At 36.7% G+C, this 17,483-nt stretch overlaps 1 protein-coding gene across 1 annotated transcript in view; it reads right to left on the reverse strand.

Annotated features, from left to right (window-relative positions):
* Positions 1-254: 254 nt before the first annotated feature.
* Positions 255-17,483, reverse strand: part of GPC5 (glypican 5) — a 1,310,602-nt gene continuing 1,293,373 nt past the window's right edge. The window contains exon 8 of the mRNA XM_036301000.1: positions 255-1,237. Within this exon, the coding sequence (XP_036156893.1) occupies positions 1,080-1,237 (158 nt within the window). The 3' untranslated portion in view covers positions 255-1,079. The remainder of the gene's footprint in view (positions 1,238-17,483) is intronic.

The following is a 17,483-nucleotide window of genomic DNA, read 5'->3' on the forward strand; positions in this document are numbered from 1 at the left end:
ACATAACCTAATCAGTGTCTGCTGAAGCATCTTATCATAGCTGGAACATCAGGGACTATGGATTAGCAGCTCTGCTAATGTGCAAAGAGGAAAAGAGCTAAAACATTGCATGCCCTATTTCCTGTATTAGTGCAGGTGTTTAGATATTCAAAGGAACCTTGCAAATGTACATAGATAGTTAATTATTTGTTCAATATCAAGGTTGAAAAAGAAATAGCAAATAATATTTTGAAAATTGATGGATACATCATTTTTACAGAAGAAAATGATCAATGATTTTTAAAGTTTTCCACCAGATAATGAACAGCTTTATTAGAGATATTCCTAGAGCAGGCATGTGCTTTGTAACACAGCTAAATCCATTAGGCAAAAAGAGAGGGCAAACAGAGCCACAATGCCAAAGACTGCATTATGAACATAATGGAATACAGATCAGATGCTACCAAAATACTCAGCTTTAAGGTTCGTCAGTGGCTAAATTACAGTGGATAGAAATTATCATTCTTCTTCAATGAAATTATGTCAAATGTTCCTCAGCAATCTACTCTATAACATATAGGTGTTCAATAATTTCTTTCTATAGCTTGCACAAATGGATGAATTTCTTGAAAATGCATGCATACTACTTGCCATTGTTTATTTTTATTCATTTAATGGAATCCTAATTCCAGTATTTTAAGAAACACTCTGTACTGTTTTCATTGTCCTGCAAATAGATCTTCAATTCAAAATATTTTTCTCTTAGAAAGAGAGGGGTTTGGAATGTAGGATAATAAAATTACACATATACTGAATCCTTCTTAAGCACAGTCACTTCTGTGTTTGCAGGTTTAACATGTTAGAATTTAAGAAGGTTTAAGTTAGATTCAATGGAAACATGTTTTTCAACAGTCTTTCCTTTAAATGTTGATTTTTAGATACTTTGTGAACCTTCAGACTTGTCTTCTAAGAGGTTAGTGTTACATACCTTTTTATAAATATAACTGTTATATTTAAAAAAAGATCTCTTATTCCAATCAGATGAAGATGGGAGAAATCGGACTTCAGTAAAACATATATATCAGGGCAAAATAGTTCAGTTACCAAAGCCCAGGGAGTAACATCACTGCACACATCAGAGGAAATGTCATTGACTCAGTTGCTGCTGTACATCCTGCTCCTGTTGCATCTAAGGTGTTCCCACGGTCTGTTTGATGGATTTGCTTTACATCACTGAGGTTCATCTCTTCTGGCATCCCTGCAGAGGCGAAGAAGAAAACACAGGATGATGCGTGACCACCTTACCATGACACGTCTAGAACAACTCTTAAACCCAAGTGTGAACACCATCGTTTTTTTTCATAGTATTCTTTATGTGTTCACCTGACTCTAAATGATTCATGTGATCCAGGTATTTCTGCTCTTCTTAAATTGGAGAGTCCAGGCTCTTGAATAAGAGTTCTCAGAAATATAGGAACAAAATGAAATGCTATTCTCCCCCAGTTTCTTAAAAGCATTTGGAGTATTTCCCTGATGTCATTAATTGGTAAAATAGTAAAGAAATTTAGTTCAAAAATGTCATGAACTATGACATTATCACTTGTCCTAAAAATAAAACAACTGTAGTAACTATGTGAAATGTTTTTCTTGAAAATAAAACAATATAAGGAGAAATCATTAAATAGGACATTTTTTTGACAGGATCCTTGTTGGAAATATATGAAAGAATAATAACTAATATTATATACTTTATATACATACAAAATTTTGGGGATGGGGGTGTAGAGATTTGTCGATAGGTAAAAGAATTTGTTAATAGGGTGACCTGGAGGTTAAAATCAGAAGTAACGTGTTTAATTTAGAGTGGGCAATATCAATCAAGATCCAGTCATCCTGGTTATTACTTCTCTGTGTTATGAAACTTGACAAGCAGAGGAGGAGACCAGCTCCCAAATTTTGGGGACAAAATGATCAGTTTCTTAAAGAAGTTTACTGTAATATACCTAGGAAATTACTAACTTATCACTTATTATCTAGTGCCACCAGTGTTCTAAGACCATGTGACTGTCTGGATTATCTCATGGCATGCCACTATCTGTCATAATTAAGTTTAAATTTAATATTGTTACAGCCACACATATTGACATCATAATTATAGTGAGACTGAAAAAAAGCTTTTTATAAGGAAAAGTCAGTATTTATGTAATTAGGCCAATACATATATATAATTCAGAAGATAAGCTCTATTGCACTCAGAGCATTAAAATGAAGTGCAGCTCTACTGATCTACCGTATTGATTTTACAGTCTGAGCTCTCGCATTATTATTCATTGTTTGGGTACTTGTTTTGCCCTTCTGTGTCATTAGGCAAGATGAATAAACTAGTGATTCATTTTTTATAGGGACTGGAGTAGAGTGTAAATATTTTAGTCATGGTTTTATATTTCTTGTTATGCTAGAGCTTAAGAAGGAGTTATGAGGACTCTAGGCAATTACAATAATTTTTTCCCATGATTACTACGTAAATTTGAGCTCTGAGGGCTTTTCTTTCCCTTTCTTTCTTAAAGCACTGTAAAGAGGTGCCAGGATTGTATTCATGAATAACTTTTTTTTAACACCTTTCTGAGCTGGTGTTTCTCTCATTCATTCATGAGCCAGGTACTGGTCTGGGTTCAGGTGATACCATCTCATGAGTAATGATATTTAAGTAGAAAGATCTTAAATCTTATGCCTGCAACTCAGGCAATGCCAGGAAGGATATCCCACTTTCAATCTGATGTCATTTTAACATCCGAGGGAAAGATGTTACTAATAAATTAATATAATGGTGCTAAGGAGGATGGCCACTTGAGATAAGATTTATATGTAAAGGATTGAAGATCCCTTCAGGAGCCTGACAGTCCAGGCTGCAGTTTCTAATCAAATTCCAACCTAGCCTTGACATCCGTTAAGAAGCCTTAGCATTCTGAGAAGGTGAGCCCCGCAATTATTTGATGCAATGATTGTTTTCTTAAAGGAATTTAATTAACTAAGTTTGTAAATTCTATCAAAGCTTAACAGAATACCCATAAAGGAAAAATCAGTTTGGGAATTTATTAGATTAACAAATTAAGCAAAAACAAATGAATCTTTGAATAATGTTTTCTATGCATGATAGTAACTCACAAAGATGCCAATAAATTCATATTTCTGCGCTTGGTGGCTTATGGTCTGGTAGAGAAGATAGTCATGTTATTACAAAATCAATGTAATGTTAAAACTTGGGTACATGCCTGGTGGTTGGTGCTATGAAGCATGTAAAAGGAATGTAATTTGGTGAGAGAAGGCTCCACTAAGGAAGTGTCAATGTGGATCAATGTATTTGGCAATATCTACAGAGTGCTTGCTATAGTGCCAGTACTTCACAGTTATTAACTTGTTTCATTCTCACAACAGTTCCTTGTGGTAGGCACCGTTCTTATGGCTGCTTCTGAGATGAGGAAACTGAGGCACTGGGAGGTTAAGTAACATCAAATATAGTTTGGACCAGCCTGTGTTGTGATCATCTGCTGGGCTGACTCCAAGCACTTGGCTGGACACCAAGAAATCAGTATTTAATTTGGGAGCAAAGAAGGTCAATTATGTTTGCCCAGAGAGTTTTCACTAGGAGAAATGTTTCTCCTTTCTTTATCTAAGATGGCTGATAATGTGCAAGTTTTGTGTATTAATCAAGCAACTAGAAGTATTCAGGATTAGAATTCTTGTGGGCGTATACAGGGTGATGAGTCAGAAGGCTTGATGTATCAGAGAATTGCAGCTTCTTTTGTCATGTATATCCTGGCCTTTTTCCTTGAGGCAGGGAGTGTGGGTATTTCTCCCTTTCTATCTATTCTGATGAAATACATATTTAAAAAATTAGTAGTTCCACTACACAACAAACACTATGTTTAAAGATAATTTTTTTTTTTTAAAAAAAGGAAAATTGCATGGGCAGGAGCTTGTTAATTTGGTCACTCATTTACAAAATTTACCCACTTCTGTCTCGGTCTCAGGTACTGTGCTGGAGACTAAATATGTCCTATGCACTCATAGGCTTTTCTTTTCATGCTTTGAGTCTGCAAAACCACCAGGCGTCTTTTCCACCACTGGTGGACAAACAAAGCAGATTAAAATGTTGGGAGCAGGATTAGAGGTCATTATTTGAATTCAATGAAGTCAAAATAATTTATCTGTAGAAATTATGTTTTCAAGGTAGCTATCATCATGGCACCACAAAAAATGCCTATCACATAGTATGCTGTTAGTGAATATTGTCGAAAGTATACATTGAATAATGACTCTCATTCTCACAACAATAGGATGAGTTAGGTACAATTATTTTTCCTCATTCTACAGATTAGGAACAGGTGCAGAAGCAGTAATTTACTCAAGGTAACATACTGTGGCTGAATCCCAGATGTGTCCCAGTCAAATGTGGTTTTCTTTTATTCCAGAACCATGCTTATTGCCAGGATATAATCAAAGCATTGAATTTGCAGTTAAACTCTGCTCAGCCACAGATTGGCTAGGAGACTTTAGATGTGACCCCCATGTGACAGAATTTTAAAATGTGAGCATTTTCAGTGAGAGAAGGATTGGTTAAAACGCAGTGCTGGCTAGTTAATTAAATAAATATTTTGAAAATAAGCTAGATTCTTAGTTTACAGAATCTCTAAAGTAAGTGCCTATGGGACCAAATATTTAAGTACAAATAATGAGGAAGCAAACAAAATATATAGGTTGATATTTTTATGTTTAGGTGGTGGAAAGCATATTGATTTTTTTTTAGACAGAATCTATAAGAGAATATTAATAGTTTGAATTTCATAATAAAAAAACCCAACAACTTCTGTATAACATGGAAAAGCATTTTTAAAAAAAATTAGGGGGCAATCAAAAAATGGAGAAAATAATGCAGTGTGCATTATAGCAAAATAATAATGTCTTTAACATAGAAAGAGTTCCCATAATCCATATCTAAACTATAATATCCTCATAGAACAATTTTGAAAGGAAATAAAAAATACAAGAAAAAATTATACAAAAAATGAAATTCTTCTTTACTGGAAAGCCAATAAATACAATCTTCCACATGATGAGATGTCAATTGTCTAATGTCCAGTTGGCAAAGGCATGGCAGAGAGCAGATGATAGCCAGTTTGTGCAAGGGTAGAACTATTTTTTTCAGGAATGGCCAAAATCATATCTAATAAAAGAGAAACATGGTAATTGGCATACGACCGCTACCCTTCCCATTGGCTAATCAGGGCAATATGCAAATTAACTGCCAGTCAAGATGGCGGCCGGCAGTCAGGCAGCTTGAAACTAACATGAGGCTTGCTTGCTTCAGTGATAGAGGACTCCAACGTTCCCCGCCTGCCGCTGAAGGCCTCTGAGCTGCAAGCAACTATGTAACAAACATAGAAGATAAACAAAACCCCAGAAACCTGCCAGGCTTCAGCCAGCAGGATTGCAACATTGTAAGCAAAGGCCAGAAACCTGCTTTCAGCAGCAGAGGCCTAAGAGCTGGAGTCAAGCCTCAAAACTAAAGCTGGACCAGAATAAAAAAAAAAAAAAAAAAAAAAGGAGAGGTTGGGAGCTTTAGTCACCCACCAGCCTGAAAACAGCCCTCAGCTCCTCACCCAGACTGGCCAGGCACCCCAGTGGAGACCCCCACCCTGATCCAGGACACCCTTCAGGGCAAACCAGCCGGCACCCACCCATGCACCAGGCCTCTACCCTATATAGTAAAAGGGTAATATGCCTCCCAGCACCGGGATCAGGGAGCCACGAGGCCTCCCGGCACCGGGATCAGCATGACGGGGCAGCGCCCAAACCCCCTGATCGCCCTGTGGCTCTGTGTGTGACAGGGTGCGGCGCCCCAACACCCCCCCCCCCCCCATGGGCCCTGCTCTGTGTGTGACGGGGTAGAGCCATAACCTCCCCATCAGCCCTGCCCTGAGTGTGAGAGTGGCAGCACCCCAACCCCCTGATGGGCCCTGCTCTGTGTGTGACAGGGGGCTGCGCCCCAACCCCCTGATTGGCCCTGCTCTGTGCATTATAGGGGGTGGCGCCACAATCTCCCCATCGACCCTCCCTTGAGTGTGACAGAGGATGGTGCCCCAACCCCCCAATCAGCCCTACCCTGAGCATGACTGAGGGTGGCATCACAACCTCCTGATTGCCCTGCTCTGTGCATGACAGGGGGCAGCGCCCCAACTCCCCAATCGGCCCTGCTCTGAGCCCGACCAGGGGCTGCACCTAGGGACTGGGCCTGCCCTCTGCCACCCGGGAGCAGGTCTAAGCCAGCAGGGCGTTATCTCCCGAGGGGTCCCAGACTGTGAGAGGGCACAGGCTGGGCTGAGGGGCCCCCCTCCCCCCCGAGTGCACAAATTTTTTTGCACCGGGCCTCTAGTATATAATAACTATTTAAAATGTATGTTTACCTAGACCCAAGAATTATTCTTTCATGAAGCAATTCTATGAGATTAAGAAAATGTGCACATATATATTCACAAAATATTAATATGTGAATTGTTAGTGAAAAATTATAGCCATTAGTGTCCATTAGTAGGGAATTAAAAAATTAAGTACATCCACTTATTTTTTTTCTTCTAAAACTAGGTTCACTTGGCAGGGAAACCTAGGCAGAAGTCTGTAGACCAGTATTCTTTCTTTTTAAAATTGAATTTATTAGGGTGACAATGGTTAATAAAATTATATAGGCTTCAGGTGTACAATTTTAAAATACATCATCTGTATATTGTATTGTGTGCTCACCACCCCAAGTCAAGATTCCTCCCATCACCATTTATACCCCCTTTACCCTCTCCTACCTCCGCCCACTCCCCTTTTCCTTTAGTGATCACCAGACCATTGTTTGTGTCTATGAGGTGTTTCTTGTTTGTTTATTTTTTTTGGCTTAATCCCTTCATTTTTTTCACTCAGCCCCCCACACCCCTTCCCTTCTGACAGTTGTCAGTCTGTTCTCAGGATCTAAGTTTGTTTTTATTTTGTTTCTCAGTTTATTTTTTTCACTAGATTCCACATATAAGTGGAATCATACTTGTCTTTCTCTGACTGTATATATATTAACTGTATTATATATTAACATAATACTCTCCAGGTCCATCCATGCTGTCACAAAAGGTAAGTTTTCCCTCCTTTTCATGGCCAAGTAGTATTCCATTTTGTAAATGTACCACAAATTTTTATCCACTCATCTACTGATGTCCACTTGGGCTACTTATAAATCTTGGCTATTGTACATAATGCTGCAATAAACAGAGTGTTGCGTATATTCTTTCAAATCAGTGTGTTGGGTTTCTTCATATATATTCCCCAAAGTAGAATTGCTGGGTCATAAGGCAGTTTAATTTTTAATTTTTTGAGGTAACTTAACACTGCTTTGCATAGTGGCTGCACCATTCTGCATTCCCACCAAAAGTGCACCAGGGTTCCCTTTTCTCCACATCATTGCCAGCACTTGTTTGCTGATTTATTGATGATAGTCATTTTGACAGGTGTGAGGTAATATCTCATTGTAGTTTTAATTTGCATTTCTCTGGTGATTAGTGAGCATCTTTTTCATATATCTATTGGCCATCTGTTGTCCTCTTTGGAGAAGTGACTGTTTAGGTCCTTTGACCACTTTTTAATTGGATTGTTTGGGGTTTTTTTTGGTATTGAGTTGTATAAGTTCTTTAAAAATTTTGGATATTAACCCCTTATAGATGTATCATTGGCAAATATGTTCTCCCATTTAGTGGGTCTTTTCATTTTGTTGATGGTTTTCTTTGAATCCACTTATTTTAAAAAATTTAAAAAGTAGATAATTAATTGGCACAGAAAAATGTGTTTTAATGTAAATATATATATTTACATGATCTTTAAGGTTCTTTGAACTTTGATAATCTATGGCTACCTTTCTTTAAATGTAAGAAAGTCCTCATTGATTTTTGTATTCACCTAGTTAATATTTAGTAATAATTAAGTGAATGAGTAAATTGATTTTTCATCTAGGGAATCATAAAATTATAAAAATGTTTTTCTAATTCAGTTTTTTTCTCTTTGTTTCTTGACTTACAACATAGTGTAATCTTAGGTGTACAACATGATGATTTTAATACGCATATATATTGCAAAATATTTGCCATCACCATTTTATGTAATGTCTCCATTGTGCCACATGATTACAATATCTTTTTTTGCTATGAGAACATTTAAGATCAAATCTCTTAGTGACTTGCAGGTATATAATACAGTATTAGCTATAATCGTGTTGTATATCAATCCTCAGAACTTATATATCTGATAACTGGAAGTTTGTACTTTTTGACAAACATCATCCATTTATTCCACCCACCAGTCCCTGGTAACTACCACTCTCTATGTTTCTTGTTTGAATTTTTTAGATTCCATGTATAAGTGAGATCATATAGTATTTGTCTTTCTCTGATTTATTTCACTTAGCATAATGCCCTCAAGGTTCATCCATATTTTTATAATTGCAGGATTTTCTTCTTTCCCAGGGATGAATAATATTCTATTGTGTATCTAAATACACACATATGTATATTTATTTATATTACATCTTTTTAATCTATTTGTGCTTTTATGGAATGTTAGGCTGTTTCTATATAGTGACTATTGTGAATAATGCTCCAATAAACATGGGAGTACATGTATCTCTTGGAGATCCTGTTATCATTTTTTGGCTATATACCCAGAGGATGGATTGCTAGATTATATGGTAGTTTTATTTTTACTTCTTAAAGAAATCTATATATTGTTTTTCATAGTGGCTGTACCATTTACATTTGCACTAACAGTGCAAAAAGTTTCCCTTTTCTCTACATCCTTGCCAACACATCATTTGTCTTTTTGATTACAGCCATCCTAAAAGATGTGAGGTGATATCTTATTGTGGTTTTGATTTACATTTCCCCAATGACTAGTGATGTCCAGCACCTATTCATGTAGCTGTTGGCCATTTATTTGCATGTCTACTTTGGAAAAATGTCTCTTTAATTGCTCAAATTCAACTTATTTTAATATAAGGGCATAAATATATTTCAGCAACACGTAATTTAGAATGGAATCTTAGAATTAGATGTGAACTTGAAATTTTATACCTAAGCCCAGCTGGCATGGCTCAGTGGTTGAGTGTGAACCTATGAACCAGGAAGTTACATGCTCCCTCCCCAGTAGGAGGCATGCAGGAGACCGCCGATCAATGATTCTCTCTCATGATTGATATTTCAGTCTCTCTCTCCCTCTCCCTTCCTCTCTGAATTCAATAAAAATGATATTAAAAAAATAAATTTGTGTAAAATAAATTAAAATGTGCACATCCGCAGTCAGTGGGGGATTTTAATGCCACTGTCTCAGTAATTGATAGCTCAATCAGATGAAAGTTAGAAGTTATGGATGACTTGGTAGCCAGAATCTTAGCGGGGAGGACAGGAGAACTCCATTGCCTCCTGCCATGATTCTAGTACACTTGTTGCACCTCCCTGTCCAACCTTACACACGTTGCTCTGGTTGGCAAGTTGGGAAGAAAGAACCAACATGCTGAACTTTTGCATTTCTCATCCTCTTTTGAGTCTGCCTGCCCACAGTGAAGATGCATTCTTCCTTGTTCTTCACTATTGTTTAAGCTGAGGCCCGCTCTATTCCTGCAGGGAAGACACGTAGTTTTCTAGCTATTCTTCTGACTTTATGGTAATTCTTGGATGAAATATTAGACATCATATGTAAATACATCCTACAGTTCAGTTTCTTAACAGTAAAAAGCTAGTATTTTTATGTTTACTTTACACTTGTACTTATATTTTAATTCATACTGACCTCAAGAAGAAAAAAGGAGGGTTGTTTTGTACCAGCTCCAAATGCAAACTTTTACAAGCTTGATCTAATAAATATGGATAGATAGATAGAATTGTAGATGACATCATGCAGTCAATGACTACAGCATATAGTGCATAAACACTCTTTAAATCATAGATTATATATTTACAAAAGAGATAGCATATCAGGGCCCAAAGCAAATATTAATGATTAACAAGTTATTTTAACATAAAGAAAATAAATACTTTGGCCACAACATAATAAAGGTAAACCTAAAGGAGAACCATGATTCCTACAGCAAACCTAGTCACATGACCATCCCTAGTGATAAGGAGCTAGGATGTGTAGTACTACTATATGCACAAGAAAAAACTCAAATATGTAGAGATATCATATCTATTAGGCTCCATTAATTGTGTGTGTCTCCTCTTAAACTAGGCAGATTTGTAGGAAATTTCTTCCAATATCCTGTCTTAGAGTAATTCCTTGGCTGCAAGAATTCTGGGAGTTAAATGGGAGGAGCAGCCTAGGGATAGAGTGTAGATATCAACATTCATTATAGGTAAATAGGTGGGTATATATGCAGAATAATACATACTCCTGCCATTCTCCAGTCCAAAGATTCTTTCCAGATTATACCTCTAGTGTCATACTGACATATGATACTGAGATAGACAGACATATATTGGTCTGGAGTAGAAGAAGGAATCATGGAATATTAATTGACTAGTCCTTTTGTTAACCCTCTTCTTTTATATCCTCTTACTGGAAGTGATAGATGATGCTTATGTCTGTATCTTTTGTGGATTTCACTGACCAAGTCTATTTTCTCACTGTTGGTTGGGAGTTGGCTTTCTTGGGCCTACTATCATTTATCTACCTGCTTTACAACTTCCACATGTTCTTATTGCTGCCTCTTCTGTTTCCTCTACTCTCAGTAAATTTATGTTTTTTGATTAAAAAAGTTCTTATTCTGTATTTTACTGGAGATGCAGGAGAGATTAAAGATAAATGTGTCTGATTAATTTGTCATCTTGAAGGTAACATACTGAACAATTCCCAGCATCTGGGCACTGAAGCTCCATCCTGCCTTTGGGTAAGCTTGGGTCTGTTCAGCCAGTTGGCTCTGGTGTAGTTCAGGTTGGTATCTATTCTGGTTGGTTAATGTTCATGCTGTAGATGCTATTTCTGATGACTATCCCTGATGTGGTGATAATTTTTATTAAAAATACTGAGCAGCATTCCATTTTGTCAGGAAACTTACTAGTAAAACATGACTATTCCCATCCCGGTACTAAATATTGCAAAACAGCCTGCTGCCTTACAGTGGAATGACTGAATGCACACTGGAGGACTGAACGACGGGCTGCATTGCCTAGTCTAGGGTGCATTTGCTGTGTAGCATTGTAAACTTAATGTGCCAGAAAAAGGCCTGGTTGGGTTTAGAACTATGGGGGTAATTGCAAAATTGAGGATTTCTGTAATTCGGGCCCTTTAAATATTTTCTTTTATTTCAATTTTTTATTGAACATATAATGCATATATTTGAGATACTGGATTGAGCATTGATTAAATAGATGACATTTCCCCTGACTAGTATTTGCTAAAAATCAGCTCCAGCAAGTTAAATGTGAACCCTGATGAGGAGACAACTTTTTTCCCAATGAAATGTGAAAATTAACTTCAGGCAAATTTTGCTTCAGTAAGTGAAGAATATTAAGTAGCTAATCCTTGGAGCCTAAAATTGTCAAAATGTCTATGAATGTTGTGCAAGAGAGATTGTAAAACTTATTACATTTATTAAATAGAAATGAATTATCTTGGCTTACATATCTGATTCATCGCGTGCATTATAAATTGGTATATTTAACGTCATAGTTCAAGCTCTAAATATTATGCTATTTTTTAAGAACAGATTCTATTGGCTCAAGGAATACCTAAATAAAATATAGAGAAATAACCATTGCCATTATCCCTGAGAATATCAACAATATTCATGAAAATATACAAAACAGCACACATGAAGAGAAGGACTTAGGTTGTGGGGATGGCTCTCTGTCCTCGTGGTGTTCCCAACTGGAGATTTGTATTCAGATGGGACCCTTACATTTTTAAATATATTATTTGCTGTACTTTGGGTTGACAAGACATTATGAAAATAACAGGTGCATGTGTGAGGAGAGAACACTCTTGTATTGCAAGCTGGGGAATTATGCAGATGTTAAAAATTATGGGATCACCTTTCCTGACCTAGTATGGAAATTCTTCCATTCTTACATTATATCTCTCGGAATAAATAATATCCATACTCATTTTATCTCTAACCCACAATTTGTTGTAGTCACTAGTATCTAATTCCATGTGACATATGGTAATACAATGCATACTTTTCCATCTATTGTAAGTCTTCTGGCATAAACCTGTCTAACAACAATGTCAGTTTCTTCTGTCCTTGTCCCCATGCATTGTCCAAATATAAACACTGTTGTGTTCTCACCCTAGATATGAACAGGTTTTCTTCTCATCAACACCCAGTTTGACTATTTAAAAACATATAATATATATACATATATATGTATATATTAGTATATATACATTTGTGTGCATACACACACACACACACACACATATATATATATATAATCTTTGCCACTTATATTTGTGTCCATATGTTGAACTCATTCACTTAATTTTAAGATCTTCAAAGTCATGATTATGTTTTCTATTCCTTGCATTTATAATAGCTACTCACAGTATTCTATATTTTGTAGAAGCTTTTTGAATATATTATTTACTTGAAATAAGATTTATATATAAATAAGCATTTAAAACTTAATTTTTAAAATTTATCCAAATTGCAGCCACACCCATGGGTAGAATTCTTACTAGAAGGTAATGGAGCATAGTAGAAAAGCTGGGGTCAAGCCCCAGAAACCTTAGAATATTCATACAATCATTGAGATTCAGTTTCTTCATCTATAACATTTGCATGACAATAACACATTCTCCCAGGAACGATGTGCACATTAAATGAAATCATAAATATGAAAAAACACTTTGTAATTTTTTTACATAGACAGATATATAGTTATTATTTGAATATTAAAGGTGGAGGTAGGCAAAGTGAGTTGAAAAGTGAAATTTCTTTAGATAGTAGCTGGTAGAGCCAGATAAAAAAAGATGTTAGTTTCTTAGTCCAGGTCCATGCCTGGCAAGGGGACTTGACACCTTAGAACAAACCACCTGCATATTAAATAAGTTAGTTAGATGTTGTGCAACATAAATTGGAGCCCAATAAGTTAGAGAGAGTTATGTCTTTCATTAAAGAATTGTTATAGAGACATTTCATCTGTAATACTTTCAACAATAAAGATAAATTAAAAAATAAAATTTTAAAGAAAGACATTTCAACTGCAATATATATATTTAAATTTCAAAGTTTATCAGAGGTGATTCTTTAGTTTATGTGTAGGATGCGCCCTTGTGTTATTGGAAATTAATAAATTTGTACAAAACCCGGCCAGAACAGATTTTAGCCCCATATAAAAAACAAATCTTCAGTACCACACACCAGATCTCTGAATTTTCCTGTAAAGACAGCTTATTGCCTTTACCCAGAGATTTTTTTTAAAGACTTCAATTTTTAGAGCAATTTTTGGTTTACAACAAAATTGAGAGGATAAGATAGAGATTTCCCATTATCAGCATCACTCACGAAAATAGTACTTTCTTATTTTATTATTATTATTCTTATTATTATTATTATCATTATTATTATTATTTTTACCAAGGATGAATCTACATTGACAAAACATAATCACCCAAAGCCCATAGTTTACCTTAGGATTCACTTTTGGTGTTGTGCATTCTATGGTTTTAGACAAATGTATAAGGACATATATCCATCATTACATCATTCAGTCATTTCACTGCCCTAAAATCCTCTGTATTCTGCCTATTCATCTCTTATTACCCACACCACTGGCAAACATTGATCTTTTTATTGTTTACATAGTTTTGCCTTTTACAGAATGTAATATAGATAGAATCGCATAGTATGTAGACTTTGAGATTGGCTTCTTTCCCAGTAATATGCATTTTTATCCATTTACCTACTAGAGGGCATATTGGATGCCAACAAATTCTGGCATTTATAATTAAAGGTGCTAGAAAGAACTGTGTGCTGATTTATGTATAGGCATGTTTTTAACTCTGTTGAGTAAATAGCAAGGAGCATGATTGCTGAATCTTATGGTAAGAATATACTTAGTGTTTAAGAACCCACCAAAGTGTACTCCAAAAGGGCTGCCCCATTTTGCATTCCTACCAGCGATGTATGGGAGTTCCTGTTGCTCTACCACCTCACCAATATTTGGTGTTGTCAGTATTTCTGATCTCGGCCTTTCCAATAGGTGTGTGCTGTATCTCATTGTTGTTTTAATTTGGATTTCCTTAATGATATAGGACGTGGATTGTCTTTTCATATGCTTATTTGCCATCGGTATATCTTCTTTGGTGAGGTGCTTGTTAAGATCTCTCATCCATTTTTAATTCTTATTGTTGAGTTTTCAGTGTTCTTTGTATTATTTTGTATAACTGTTCTTTATCAGCTGTGGTGTCAGAAATATTTCCTCTTGGTCAGTGGTTTATCTTTTCATTCTCATGGTATTGTCTTTTGCAGAGCAAAACATTTATTTTTTTAGATCCCAATGCTGTGCATTAGATCTCTAGAACTTACTCATCTTCTAACTGCAACAGAATTTAATTTTAATGAAGCCCAGCTTATTAATTGTTTCTTCCCTGGATTTGGTTTTGGAAATTGTATCTCAGAAAGGGAATTATTCCCAAATAATTTTTGTACTTAAAATAAGTTTTCCTGCAAACTTCCCATGGAACTCTGATGATTCCTGACTTTTAGGAGCATATGGAACCTTTTGGTAAAGAAAAGTCTGTTATTTCAAAGGTATTCTGATGTTAAAAAAGAAAGAAAAATAGTTCTCTAAATTATAGGCATTATTCTAAGAAAGTACCAGTTTCAACACAGAGTCAGGTGAGAAAAAATCATTTCCAAGTACAAAATTCAGAGAGAATGTTTCCATGAAGGAAGTGGCCTGTGTTGGAGGACATACACAATGGAGTATGAGTAATTGGGCACTACTGGGAAATGATTCTACATGAGCATTTCCAAGTAGTCTTACAATATCCCACTACATCTGAATACTGGGCCAAATATGGGCCATGTACTTCCAACTCTAGCAATTAATCTACACTAATAAAAGACAAAGATGCTAATTGACCTTACATTTGCTACACCCCAAGCCACATCTACCAGCCAATCAGAGTAACTATATGCAAATTAACCCAACCAAGATGGTGGCCGGCAGCCACGGAGCTAGGGAAAGCAGAAGGCTTGGCTTCCCGGGTGATGGAGGAAGCCAAGCATCCTGCCTGCCCTAAGCTGGCTGTGGCCTCCACTCATGGCAACAACGTTTCAATTATAGAAGACAAATAAATCCCAGATACCTGCTTCCAGCCAGCCTCTACTGGGAGCTTGGGTGGCTGGGGGCAGTGACCAGCCTGCAAACAGCCATCAGCCCCTCACCCAGGCTGGCCAGGCACTCTATATAATAAAAGGGTAATATGCAAATTGACCCTAACAGCAGAACGACTGGGAATGACTAGTCACTATGACACACACTGACCACCAGGTGGCAGATGCTCAATGCAGGAGCTGCCCCCTAGTAGTCAGTGTGCTTCCACAGGGGGAGTTCTGCTCAGCCACAAGCCAGGCTGTGGCTGCCAGTACAGCGGTGGTAGTGGGAGCCTCTCCTGCTTCAGCAGCACTAAGGATGTCCGACTGCAGCTTAGGCCTGCTCCCCACTGGCAAGTGGTCATCCCCCAAGGGCTGCTGGGCTGCCAGAGGGATGTCTGACTGCCAGCTTAGGCCCAATCACCCGGGGAGCAGGCCTAAGTCAGCAGGTGGTCATCCCCCAAGGGGTCCCAGACTGCGAGAGGGCACAGACCAGGCTGAGGGACCCCCCGAGCACACAAATTTTTGTGCACCAGGCCTCTAATATATTATAAGTGGGAATGGTGACAATGAGAATATTTAGAAAAGGTTTTAAGATCAATATATTTTTTATTTTAAAATAATAATCTAGTGCACATACTTCCTCAAATTTTGTACACTGCTGTTTTCTAAAATTCACTTGGATATGTGAAGCAAAATTTAAGCAGCTTGTTCAGATTAAACTTCCAGAAGTTATCTAAATATTAGGTAAACCAAATTTAGTGTACGATGACTGTCACAACCAGATGGTACACATTATGCACATGATAAAGGTTCTCATAACATTGTCACTAATATTAGCTTGTTTATGGAATATTAAAGCTGAGACATAAACTGACAAGATCTGGGATGCTGCTATTCTCAATTCATTCTGTAGTACAAAAATAGAGCAGTGTAGTGAAAGCTAGCTAGGATCTCAAAAATCATTACAGCAACAGGATTCAACTAAATTAAGGGCAATAAAACTCCTATACTCAACACCAAATTTGTCCACCACACAATATCTGGACTTCATTAAATCATTACTGGAAATAGCAGCAATCTTTCCATGAAGTATGATTTCTCAATCTTGTTATTTAATGTTAGTTATGTATGTTAGTTAAATATGTATAAATTAATAACTTCATATAAACTCTTTATAGTTATGATGTAAATCTAAAATATTGATACAAACTAAGTTCAAATAGTGATGAAATTAACATTAAAAGTATCATTAAATTAATGAAATGGATGATTTAGTCCTCTACTCTACATCCTCACTACACCATGAACAACATACAGGTGGTGGGATAGTTAATTTTATGTGTCCAGTCGGCTGGTGCACACATTTTTGTTTAAACATTATTTGGGATGTTTCTGTGAGGATATTTTGCCTGAGATAAATTGGTAGACCGAGTAAAGCAGATTGCCTACCTTAGTTTGGGAGGGCTTCATTCAATCAGTTGAAAGGTTAAATGAAACAAAAAGGCTGAGCCTTTCCTGACTTGAGAGAATTATTTATTCCTGCCTGACTTTCATTGAATTGGGCCATTGTCGCCTTCCTGCCTTGATTTGAACTAAAACACTGGCTTTTCCTAGTTCTTGAGTTTGCCATCCTTAGGACTGAAACTATGCCATCAGCTCTCCTGAGTCTCCAGTTTGCTGACTCAACTGCAGAACTTGGGACTTGTCAGCCTCCATAACTGTGAGCCAATTCCATATATATCTATGGAAAACCCAGACTAATACATATTTGGTGTCAAAAGTGTTTCTAGGAGAACAGAATTTTGATGAGTACTCTGAATTGGTTTTGGGGTTTCTGGAATTGACTTTCTAATGTGATTAGCTTCAAAGATGCTAAAGACTGCATTTCCAGTAGTGAAGAGAACTCTGATAGTCCTTGGCATGACCTGGCAATAGAGATACATAAAGTATTTCCATTGGATACTTATAATCAACCACTTATGAGAAGCAAGGAATTAGGTGACCATGTATAATACTTTTGAACATTTTATCAAACTAATGACTATAATGAGATTGGCTGGTTGCTTCTACTGTTGCTGGACAAACTGGGAAAAGAAAAGGATAA

This window comes from Myotis myotis, unplaced genomic scaffold (assembly GCF_014108235.1).
Source record: "Myotis myotis isolate mMyoMyo1 unplaced genomic scaffold, mMyoMyo1.p scaffold_m19_p_3, whole genome shotgun sequence".
NCBI lineage: Eukaryota > Metazoa > Chordata > Mammalia > Chiroptera > Vespertilionidae > Myotis > Myotis myotis.